The 12749-nt window shown below is 43.0% G+C and overlaps 1 protein-coding gene across 1 annotated transcript in view; it reads right to left on the bottom strand.

Moving 5' to 3' along the window:
• Nucleotides 1–10820: 10820 nt before the first annotated feature.
• CAMSAP2 (calmodulin regulated spectrin associated protein family member 2) overlaps nucleotides 10821–12749 on the bottom strand; it is a gene marked incomplete at its 5' end in the record, with an annotated part of 73559 nt that continues 71630 nt past the window's right edge. The window contains one exon of the mRNA XM_084266314.1: nucleotides 10821–11346. Coding sequence (XP_084122440.1) covers nucleotides 11041–11346 — 306 coding nt within the window. The 3' untranslated portion in view covers nucleotides 10821–11040. The remainder of the gene's footprint in view (nucleotides 11347–12749) is intronic.

Here is a 12749-nt window from a genome sequence, read left to right as displayed (position 1 = left end):
GGATAAAGGATGATCAGCACCCTCCATATTTGATACAGGACTAGTACCAGCACTTTTGGGGTCCTATGTGTTAATATCCAAAACCAGTTTGTACACTGAACTTCTGAATAGGATTCAAAATACACCGAAAGCTCAAATATTATCAATACTATGAAAATATTTAGCATGTATTGGCAGTCACAGCAACACTCCCATTGGTAAAATAGCTAGAAAAGAACAGTAAATCTGCTAGAGAAGATTTTCGCTTGACAGTTTTTAGGCTGATGAGCTCAAACTTCTCTTATAAGCATTATGCTGTCAAAATAATAAGCAGCACTGTAACATTGTAAGGAAATTATAAATATGCATAGGCTCAGACATCACCCCCTATGAAATATATCAGTTTTTATGACATTCAATGGTGTACCTGTGTGTGTATATACATAAACATAATAATTAAAAGCCAAGAACAGCAGGAAAACTCAAGATTAGAGCTCAAGCTACATCTTTGGTCCATCCCAGTATATTGCTTTCTACGAGCACATATGGCATGTAACGTCACAATCTGATCTGCTCAGGCACTAATACTCAAGAATGATTGAAGCACAGCATTAGCTTGAGGTACAAATGCAAGCAAATGATTATTAGAGCTCAACATTGCAGGTGCCTTCTACCAATCAGGTTTTTGCTACAACTTTATCTTACTGAGTCTTTGGAGAACAGCACTTTGCCACACCTGTCCTCCTTGATTCTCTCTCCTATCCATTCCTCCTTACCATCTTCCCCTAGTTCTGTATTTAAATGCTGTCCTCCTAATCAAATTACATCAAGAAAACAAAACAAAACAACTTCTTGTCACAAACCTGGCACATCTTTTCTCAGTAGCTTCAACGGGTCAGGTGTCCCTTAAACAAGCTCTTTGGAACACAGACAAACTACTCTTAAATTTTCCAGAGAAATGTTTCACTCCTGTTCTTACTCATGTTTTAAGAGAATGCCAACAGGAAGAATCCTCTCTTAGTGTTATAAGCATAGAAAACAATTATTAAAAAACCCATACACACTTATGCATATAAATAGTCTAATTTTAGAAAATTTTTGTAAACCAGAAGTGAATTTTCAATAGTATTTAAGTTAACTCCTTTAGAAGAAATTTAAAATGCATAAGCATTCACATGATAGAATGTTAAAATAAGGTTTATATTCAGGAAAGCAAGTAAATAGGGAGATTCTAAAACAAGTGTTATTCCCATGCTATTCATTTTCTAAAATTGATCAGTTGCCAATAGTACACAATACACATCCACACAGCTGGGCAAGGAACATAAAAATCTCTAACTGCTCAGACACATGAGAAAGAAATACTATAGTTCAAATATTAGGTGTCACACAGAGAGCAGCAATATGTTTAAAGGGAGAAGCAATGCCTAATTAGAGGTCTTGGTTCACTGACATCAGTGACAGCTGCAATGCACATCTGTAACCTCAGCATCCTGGAGAGCTATGTCACAGAAAACCCAAATGCAATTAGAAATACATATTTTAAAAGCTGGATGTTTTGCATAAAGTTACACCACCTTTCAATCCATTCTTCAGTGACTTATATATGACTCTCAGGGCTGCCCAGAGGCCCCTCTGGAGTCTTGCCTACACAGACCCCCCGGGGGGCTTGGGACCCTGTGAGTTTCTGATGTGCCATCAATCACCTGGCAGTTATTCTATATCAAAAGAATTGAAAGGAAAGGAAAAGTCTATAGGCCAAATTTCTTATTACAACTGATTTCCACCACAGTTAGTGCAACTCACTGACACCCATTTGACACAATTTGTTATTTCAAATGAACTGTATTGAACACGCTGAGGCCTTTAATATTTTCTATTAAAATTTCTTCACCAAACTTTGTACAGTTGGACTGACACCTTTTTCTACACCACAAATACCTGTCCTCTGACACTCCAGCCTTTTCTTCCTCACAGATTTTTCACTGGCTTGCCCTCTAGTAATCCATTTTTTCCACCCTGCTTAGATCAGCTGTTGCTTTTGAGCCACCACAGTAATCCTCCTCTCCCCGTGCTTTAGAGGTGACCGGCTGGGCCCTTCGCATTCATCTGTCCCCGTTACAACGAGCACTCTCCTCACAGAGCCCATAGTCTGCCCCGTGAACGCAAAAAGGTGACATTAAGCCATGCAACGCTTCCAGGCTGGAGTGACAGTTACAAAAGATAATCCAAACAAGTTACCGAGACCACAAAGCAAAGCATCTGACTAAAAACCCCGACCACCTGGCTCCAATTTTTCCCCGTTTCACGTGTGGTTTCCCCACGAAACCCACCTATGCAGGGGGAAGGGCTCGAACCAACCGCGCTGTTGTTTAATGATACAGCGCGAACCCGAATTAGCATTTCGGGAGCGTCAGCGCAGCACCCGCAGCAGCCAGGGCCGCAGAGGAGACGACGCTCCTCTGAAGCGGCCCCGCAGACAGGGCGCACCCCGCGCCTCACCCGCCCCGCGGCCGGGGCCCAGGCACACACCTCGCCAGCCACCGCGGCCAGGCGGGCCCGGCGCGTCCGCGGACGCCACAACAAAGGGGCGGCGGCGGGCGGGCGTCGCCGCCGCGCCGGGGCGATGCTCCCCTCGGCGGGGTAAGCGGCGGCGGGCCCCGCGCAGCGCGACCCTGCCCGCTGCCAGGGACCGGCCGCGGAGGCGGGCGGCCCCTCGGTCGGTGAGGCCGCCAGGCAGAGCGCAACGAACACGGCCCCCGCCCCACCGCCCCGCACGGTCAGTCAGCCCGCTCCGACCCTCCCGCGGAGCGGCCCCCGCCCGCCGACACTCACCTGGGGGGGGGGCCCGGCGGCCCGCTGGCGCCGTTACCGGTAGGGTGCAAGGGGAAGATGGCGGCAAGCGTCGCTGCGGGGCGGGCCCGGGCCCGGCGTCGGGGTCTCGCTCCGCGCTGCGGCTACCACCCGCCCTCAGCGCTGACTGCCCGGTAGCACCGCACGGTGCGGGGAGAGGTGGGTCCTGGGGCGCCGGGGCGGGGTGCCCGCGCCGCTGCCTGAGTGGAAAGCGAAAGAGGCGGAGCCGGCCCGACTGGGCGTCGCCCGCGCCGCGGGGGCGGGAGGGACAGATGGCGGCAACGGCTGCCACCGCGCTGGGGCGGGGCCGCTTTGTTAGCGACGGGGAGTCCCCGCCCGCCGGGGCCGGCCGCGCCCCCCTCTCCGCGCCCCGCGGCTGAGGTGACCGCGGGATGGGGGGCCGCGGGGCGGCTGCCGGGCGGGGCCGCAGCTGTCGGCCTCGGCAAGTGCGGGCTCACCGGCGTCTCTCCGCGGAACTCGGCGGCGGCTCCGGGCGCGTCCCAGGGGAGCGGCGCAGCGTGCCTCCGCCCGGCCGCCGCTTTCCCCGGCGGGCGGGGCCGGTCCCTGCCGCGGTGGGCAGCCTGGCGGCTTTCTGACGGGCGGCGGTGCGACGGGAGCAGCTTCCTAGTGGTGCGTCCCGGCCTCTGGGCACCGCCCGGAGCGCGGCGGTGGTGCCGCCGCTTTCCGGGCCTGCCCTGGGCAGCGTTTGTACTCTTGTTTTTGCCGCCTTCTGCCTCTCGAGCCTGTTGAAGGCAGGATGCGTTCTCTGCAGAAACCACACGCACACAGGGGTTCCCCACACGTTAATGAAGGTGTGTGTATATATAAGGGGCCATTCGGTTACACTTCATGCATCTTCCTACCCGCCAGGGGATTATGGCATCTAAAAATCACCTGTGTGAACAGTGAGCAAGCTTGTGCTGAGTGTGGCTGTGAGCTGAGACCCCGGTTACAATGCTAGCGCAGCACTCGGAGGACGGGCCGGTGTGCCTACAGCAGCGCGCTGGCCTTGTCGAAATGGAGACGGCGATGGCTTCCTGGCAAAGGGCGTTGCAGAGGCACAGTTCTTCACATTATTTTTTTAAATGATGCGTGTGTGGCACGTGCCAGAGGCCTGGGGAAGGTTGTCAGGGATTTAACTGAAGCTGAACCCGATTCTCGCTCACACCGATGGTTAAAAGTGGTGACAGTGAGTTTGAGTCTGCTGTCAAATTGCTTTGCTGAGGATAAGGTGAAGGGCAGAGGGGAGTCAGAATCTTATTTTCTCTCTCTGTCCTTTCTGCAAAGGAATAGAGGGATGTCCCGAAGGCCATCCAGTGAGGAGTGCCACCTGGCTGCACAGCAGTGACTGGGCCAGGGACGAGGAAGGAGTGCAGAACACAATGGTCCCAGCATTGCATCCCACGATTCACTAGTAAACCACCCAATCCTTCCATTTACTTATAAACTGTCACTTGTTGCTTAGTTGCCTTTGGAGACACTGATTAATAGAAAATGTAATTATAGAAACTGTTTCCCAATGCATGCGATAGAGAAGATAAATCAGAGGGAGTGTGGAAAAACAAAATGACTTTAATTTAGTTGTTTAAACAAAGCTGTGCGTCTAACTTTACTAATATACACTTGGATGAGAAAAGTCCTTTTTAAACTTTGTTTAATCTACAAAACAGTAGGTAAACACACGTACGCTTTTACATTTAATCTTGCTTTCACCATGGTGTTACTGTGGCTTGCCTATCATTTGTGCAATAGCTTTGTTGTCAGTGGAAGTCCTGAGGTAGGACTATATCTCTGGAGGGTAAGAGTTTTGGGATGAAAGAAAGGTGAAGCTTCTCCTCAGCTGTAGGCCCAAAATTCTGAATTTAAAATTACTTTTTTCTGCTCAGAATGTCGAGCCTTTCACGAGGAAGCAGCAAGGTGTTATAGCCTGGAAAGGGACTTCAAGAACCAAGTATCTGTCCTCAGGAAGGGCTATGGGAGAATAGGTAGCGTTACCGAATACCTCTGCTTTGGAGGGCAGTCAGGCTGCTCTTAGATACTTGGGGAGGGCATCCTATCAGAAAAGGACAGGTAGAAGATCCTGTTCTCTTGTTGTTCGTAACTTTCCCTCCGGCTTAGAAAGATGTCTCTGGGATGGTCTCATCTTGCTTTGAACTCCTTACTCATCGCTGTCAAGTGGGTAACTCCCATGAATAGCAAAGCACTAGGGTGTGGGTTTGAGAGCTTGAAAATCAGGATTAGTAGAGGAGGAGTTCTGCATTGCCAAGTGACAAGTTCTTGGATTGCTTCAGAAGAGAAGCTGGTAATTTTGGGATGGTTTTACAGATGTTGCAGGTGGCTGCAGACAATGTCAGCAGGGCTGCGTGCAGTCTTAGAATCGTTCCCCAGTGCTGACCTTGCACAAGATCAGCCAGTGGACTCCAGCACTTTGTGCAAAGGATCTTTGTGTTGTCATGGTAAAATTGGGCCCATCCCCTGGTTTTTCCTCATTATAACAGCCCTTCGGCCCTTTATGTTTTATATTCTGTCTACATGATCATGTAAAAGGTTGAAAAAAAAAGTTTACCATTTTACTTCTGGAAACAGTTGTCCCTCATTTCAAGAAAGGATTTCTAGAACTTTGGGGTGACAATTCTTGCATGATATATAGGAGAATTGTTTATGTCAGCATCAGAGCTTCAGTTTCAAGTAGTTTAAACAAGAAAAATACCAAGCCAAAGTATAATCTGGTTTCAGGTAATTTAAATAATTGCAGGCTTGTGGGGCCTTGCCAGGTGTCATAATGCAGACATTTGAGATCAGTGATGTAGAAAGGATGAGACAGAGCTGCCTCAATGGAAAGCTTCCTATTAGCTTTTAGTCCTTCTACAAAGCTCCATTAACAGATTAGCTGTGACATAAAAACGTCTCCATAAGGTTCACATTCCGTGAACTGAAAACTTAAACACATCTTATGCAAAAAAAATTAATTCAGTATCTTGCCTAACAAGTTTGTGACTGGATAATGAAGTCCTTACTCCTAAGTATTTTATACATCCAGCTGTTCATAATGCTGAATAAAGGTCAGAAGAAAGCTTTAAGTAACTTCTTTCAGTGGAACGCTTTTAACGCTTTTCTGCTGTTTTCTGCCCTTGAAATCCTAATTATTGGGCTCTGTTCTCTTCTGATCCGAGGCAGTTCTGTCTAATGCCCATCAGTGTTATCCCTAAATTCAGAAATTTGGAAGCAAGCCTTGTGTTAAGAACTCCACCTCCTAGAGAGTTTGTATTGAGCTCCTGAATGTCTGAATGAATGAATATACACTGTATAGCTTCCCTGCCTATTAGGAAGACCAGTAAGTTCTGTGTGTAAAACAGAGTAGCTGCTCTGCTTTCTTTGTGAGAGGAAGTAAGGTAGAGGAACTTCCCTACCCTGTTTAGCTTTTTGCAGTGGTTGTCCAAATAAAGTGCATTTCTTTTTACATGTGTGTAAGCAAGTAAAGTCTGGGAGTATGTGAGTATTTATACATATGCATACACAAACACACTTCACATTTTTATCCTAAATGGAATAAGTGGCTTTTAAAAACAAACTGCTTATGAGGGAACAAAGAAAACACTGATTTTGCTGCCACCTAGACCTGGAATGAGGTAATTTGTGTGGAGGTGGTGGCTTTTTAATTTTTTTTATTTTTAATAATTAATTAGAAAATGTAAAAGCCAATGCAAAGGGCTGTGTCTGGCAAGATAGATCTTTATAGCCACAGTTCTTCAAACTGCTTATTCAGCCCATTAAATTAGTAACAAGAGAGCAAAGAAATGGTAATTTGCTGTTTGAAAAGACAGAAGCATTCAAGGTTTAGCCCTTACAAAACTCAGGACTTGTGAAGCTGCTGGGAAAAAAGTAAGTGACACCTACACTGGATCAGCACAGCGAGATTTGGAAACACAGCTGGGGTTTGCAGCACCTTTATGTGGCGACTGATCCAAAAGCTTATGGAAAGCTTAGGTTCCCAGTGTAACCCAGATTATTATCCTGCAGTTGGTGATACCAGATCTCTGCACGGGATCCCACAGCAGTACCAACTTTAATTCACAAATTCTGTCCAAATTCAGGCACACCGCAGTATCATATTCTAGCCAATTAACCAGGGCACGAACTACAGTTTCTCAGGTATGGTGTTATTTGCTGAAGCACAGAGAACATTGTCTGTACAAAGGTTGGGCTTAGATTAAAATTTTGAGCTGGGCTTGCTACTGAAAAGAATTACTTTTATTGGGTGCAACTGGGTGTTTGTGTTCCAACATAATTCCTTGCTTGTGTCACCCTGTTTGTGATGCTGCACAGGGAACCGATTGAGCTGGCTGAAAAATAAAACACTTTAGGGGAGAGGAGCAAGAGGGAAAGCTATTCATTTTCATCCACATTTGGTTTCACTTCAGCACTAAAAGCCCTCCAATCAGATTTCCTGTATTCCTGAAGCTGCCCTTTGAATAGGTCTGAAATTTATAGATCCTTTCTCTGTGTAAATTGTGAGCTCAAGCGTTCAGCCTGCTTGTTGACAGGGCAGCGATGTTAAGTTCCCTTTCAACAAGTCCTTGCTCTGGCTCTGCAACGCAGCAGGACAACATAAACCACCAAGAAAGGTGTGACTTGGACTGGAAAACACTGCTAACGTACAAATCTGGGAGAGAGACCTTATTTTTTGGATGCAATTTCTGTTCAAGACGGCACGCTAATTAGTTATTTCACTGGAAGTTGTATTTGTTATTATGAAGATGAGACTTCAGTTCATCCTGAAAACCTTCCCCTTCTCAAGCAGCTACATCGACCAGCAAGTTGCTGTAGTTTTGGAACAATGGAAGGTAACCGGCGTACAGCAGCTGGGTTGCAATTGTCAAAGGCCCTGCTGCAGGGAACAGGGGTAACTAATGTGTTGTCCCTAAGAATGAAATGAGAAGCTCAATTCTTCAATAGCTGCCTCGTGATCACATCAAAAAGCCAAATTTTTCGTAAGACAAACAATGGGGAACAAAAGGAGAAATAAAAAGGGTGCATATTTTTCTACACTATGTTGCTGAAATGGAAGAAAGATGATTTAAACCTTTGTCCCTGCCCACGGCAGGGGGTTGGACTGGATGATCTTTACAAGTCCCTTCCAATCCAAAACTTTCCATCATTCTGAGATTAATGTGAACTTGTTACAGTTTCAGTTTATATTTAGATATAAGCAAGAAAACATAAAAAATTATGTACTTTTGGTGCCATGCTTTTATTTAAATGAAAGGAAAAAAACTACACTGTACCACGTAAGTAGCAATGACAATATTTTACAGCACAGCATTTGAAAATGTATGGAAGCTATGCTCCATAGAAGTGGACAAGTAAGCACACAATACACTGTACATTTTTCAACTGTGCCCATTAAATCATAATTAAATAGCTGAATTTGGCTTTAAACAGCCAAATAATAAAAACTAACAGTCATACTAACATTTAAAAAAAAAAAAGAAAAAAAGAAATATTTCAGTAGCTATTATGACTGTTAGAATATGAAATTTTGCTCCAAAAACTAAGACAAGAGTTTGGCAATTCAGTCATAGCAACAATAATAATACCCCTGATGAAAGCACCAGTGTGTTCTGAAAAGGTCAGTGATAAATACTGGCCTTTATGGAAAGCTGCTTTTTTTTTTTCTTCTCTTTTTTTTTTATTTTTTTAAACATGATCCCAACTGAAGATCCACTGTAATTAGAAAATCTGCAGGCTTAAAAAGGAAAAGCATATCTTAGCTTTACTTTTCCTGTATGAAGTAAAACTTTATACTGCGAGCAATGAAATTCCCAACTGCGTTATTCACATTCTACTTTTAACCATTGTACACACCTGTAACCTGCTGACAAATGCAAATGTCAGAATACATTCAGATATATTTAAAATGACTCCATTCCTGTTGTGTTTGTAAGCTCACTTTGTTTAGATTGATGAGTGTGTCTTTAAGGTGTTGCAAATCTTTAGTTAAATCATAGTACAGAGTTTAGAAATAAAAAGCTTCCCGTAAGAAAACTTCTTTTGAAGTTATTCACCACTTGTGTATCAATTAATTCCAACCTCCTGGCTTCCTGAATCACTGCATACTGTACACAGCTTCATATTGTTATTCAAGATGTTCCTACCACGGTGCTCGTAGGAACTGTCTAACAGGCAGAATGTGCAAACCCTCTCCCCTTTTTTAATATTATTTATATCCTATATACACAATATGTATACACTTGAAATATCAGTTACATATCCTGGTGATACACATGCAAACAGTAGGAATCAGCTAGCCACAAATAGTTTTGAGCCACATACATATTAAACATGTATTTTAAAGTGTTTTTTCTTTTTTTACAGTTTTAACAAATATACATAAATATAAGAACATAAATTACAGTAAAACTGACAGCATTTTTGAGAAAATGTTTATAACCCAGATGCATTGATGCCTAAGGCCTTATAATAATTTAAAAAAGTACTGTTCTAAACTGCTTAATGACATCTCATTCCTGTGCATCTCGTATATAAGTAAATGAGCACATCGTAGTAGTGAGGCAGAGTTTCTCTCAAAGCAGTTTAATGAGAGAAATACGAACAGAGTTTTAGTCTCCCCATGAAACAGAATGGACTACATACTTAGAGCACAATACTGTCTTATGTTAATGTAGTTGTCACAACAATGAAACAGAACAGAATCACAAATCATTCAAGTCTTTTCCTGAGAATGAGATTTTTTTTTTCCCCCCAACAAATCCTCTGGTGTACATTATCAAAATAGCCACAGATTTAGGGGAGGCTTCAAGTTTGAAGTTTCTTTTTTTTTTTGTCAGAACAGTGCTATGTTAGAAGCAAATTGTAAGAGAAACAAACACTGAAACAGAATAGTTACCAATAAAATAATCAAACACTGTTATGAAATAAAATGCAGCCCTTTATAAATAATACTGAAATATGCCTAAAGTTTGGTTTTGTAAATGGTCATGTTATAAATTCAGTGAAATGTCATTTATGTTGTTTTGCCATATCTATGTGAACTCACTAAGTGTCACAAGACATCATCTGTTAGATCGTGTCAAGAAAACAATTTACTAAGATGCACTGCAGATTCTTAGCAGGTGTCTATTCCCTCTAAAATGGATTTAAGTCTGAGCTGGCAGATCTGAAGGCAGGAGGAACAGTGGCCTCAAACTCAATGGGAATTTGATACACGACTTCTGAAAGATCTGTGACTTAGTGAATTCTGTGATTCTTCTGAACATTTGTAGTGTTCTGTCAGGTGAACATCAGGGATCTAGTTCTGAGTGTTTCACAAGTGCCTATTCCTTCCTTGGAGAAGCAGTACCTGATCATGTGTTTGCTCTTCATCTGGAACAATGCAGAATAATGCATGTTTGCTTCAACTGTTTCAGAGATCTACCAAATGCTTTTACTTTGCCTTTTCACGGCATTATGAACATGCACATGGTCAGTCCTTGCATCTCAGGTTGTAACTTACTGAAACGGAATAACTGCATCACCTAGCTATACCCTGAGCTGTTAAACAATTAATTTGAAGGAAACTGTGAGCAGTTCAAAGGCTTTTCCTTTACTGTTTAGTCTGTAAGTGAGTCAGTATCATTTAATGGAAAAAGTAGTATAAATACTCAGAGGAAAGTCTTGATTTTGTTACAGCACACAGTAAGGACCTGGCAGAACAGACCCATTCATTCAGCTGTCCTTCGGTGATGTACACTTACCATTTAGTCTTTACTGTAAGTCAGTATGCAAAGTTCAATGGTATTGAGAACACAAAGAGTATTTCTTCAGTGGAAGAAAAAATATTTCAGGACAAGCACAAATACAAACATATAAGGCAACAGATGTAAAAAAAATGTATTCACTAAAGAGGAACATTCAGTGCTTCAGTGTATCTAATCAAAATACAGAGCAAATATACTCTATATGTTGTATTAGCACATACAAATCTCCACACAAGTCAAACATTTCCATAGTCAGTTATTCACCTAAGCCATAATCTTCTGCACTCCTAAACACTGTGTTTACATTCCAGTTGGACATAGTAATAGAACTTGGTGTCCAGTTTTAAGTTCTAAGAGTCTTGTTGGCAACTAGAAATCTATTTCCTATAGGCAGTAAAGATGAAGTGCAAGTTTATCATAATTCTCTGAAGCAAATTTTTTTCCCCATCTACTATGCCTTGGTGGGTAAAAGTTTCTTAGGAGTTACTGGTCTCTTGGTTTGCCACAAATGGCTGTGAATGGTAATTGCATCAACACTGGCAGACAAAGTTTTGGCAGGTATGTGGCTAAACTGCTTCCTGTCAGAGTTGTACTTATACAGTCCCTCTATCATTTTCTTTGTGATAGATTTGGGACCTATTCCCGTTAATTTATTGATTTCTTCAGTATCAGGGCAGTACGTGTACAGAGATCTGAACTGGCAGCCTGAATCCCGGAACAAGATAAGGAAATTATTGGCATCGGATTTTTCCATTTCCTTTAAAAGAAAAAAAAAAGAAAAAGAGATTCACAATATGAACTTTGCATTGTAGTTAGAAAACACTCAAAATCATTGGATCGTCATTTTGGATTTGTATTCTACAAGGGCTGAAACGTCTGTCTGTCTGTCCACTGAAAGACCTTATTTTCAACCACTAGAATTTGCTAAGCTTCACCTATCTGAATTTTACTAAGATGGCTATTTTCTTGAGCAAAACCTGATTTATTTAGACAATTTCAGCTATACTTGTTTACCTCTACCTCAAGAACAAATATCCTAACAAATTTTATGTAGGCCAAACAAAGCCTTTGATTCATTTCATCAAGCAGATCTCACAGCTGTAAGCCTGGGAACGACAAACGTAGGTGTGTCCAGGTGTACCCGAAAATCATCCACTGTTAAAATGGGGTTTCAGTCATCTCTAAATCCATTCAAGTTTGGTCAAACCATGAAGTCAGTTGAAGTGCACCAAGCAAAGGGTCTGTATTAGCTGAAACACTCAGATTCCTATTCCACCCAACAACTTCTACAGGAGGTGTGCCATGAACATGTACAGCTTCTACCAAGTGACAGGCCGCAGCCTGGAGTTAAGCACGATGCTTGTACAGCTGGGATTTCTGGGGGCTTTTATGTTCCCAGTTACTTCAACTGAAACAGGCTGTCTTGAGTCCTCACTTGTTATTTCCAAAAAGAAGCCCGAAAGACAGAGAAGGCAGCATCTACACACGAATGCAGAAGAATTACCATGAGAAGCAAGGGTAAGAAATACTGTCATGAAACGTATGCCAGGAAAGGAATTAAATCCTGATTCCAAGTTCTTTGAATTATTTAACCTGTCAAATTTGTTACAGCTGTTAAGAGTCCCATTACTCTCAACCCTCAGACTCAGTGTTACTCCTTTTGCATGGAAATACACTGGTTCCTGAGATCTCACCCTTACAATATTTGCACATCTTTAGAAAGGTTTATGCATGAGAGAAAAGGCTGGAAGGCACATCTCAGTAATAAAAAGTCCTGAACCTGTCCTACTGCTTAGAAACTGAAAAAAAAAAAAAATCCTAGGAAGAATTTATTTCAGTTCTCTGTTCACTGGGGAGTTGTGCCTTAGTTTCAAAGGTCCCAATCCGAGGATCAGTACGTACAAGACAGATATTATGGAAAAATAATTGTGAGCAAATTATCAAGTTCTACATAACGATGTTCCCCCATTAAACACACAGCAGGCATTAATGTCAGCTTCCTGTGCTGCATATATGATGTACTAGCTATAGTTTCTGCAGTACTAGAGAACCTTTCTGTCTACACAGGGAGCAAGTGACAGAAGTTCGTTCAAGCCTTTCACTAAGAGCCAGCTGGCATAACCTCCAAAGATTCCTTTCGATACTTGCATTTGTACTTGA

Source organism: Gallinula chloropus, assembly GCF_964237585.1.
Source record: "Gallinula chloropus genome assembly, chromosome: 6".
Lineage (NCBI taxonomy): Eukaryota > Metazoa > Chordata > Aves > Gruiformes > Rallidae > Gallinula > Gallinula chloropus.
The sequence above is the reverse complement of the archived record's forward strand: the minus strand, read 5'-3'. Positions and strand labels throughout refer to the sequence as shown.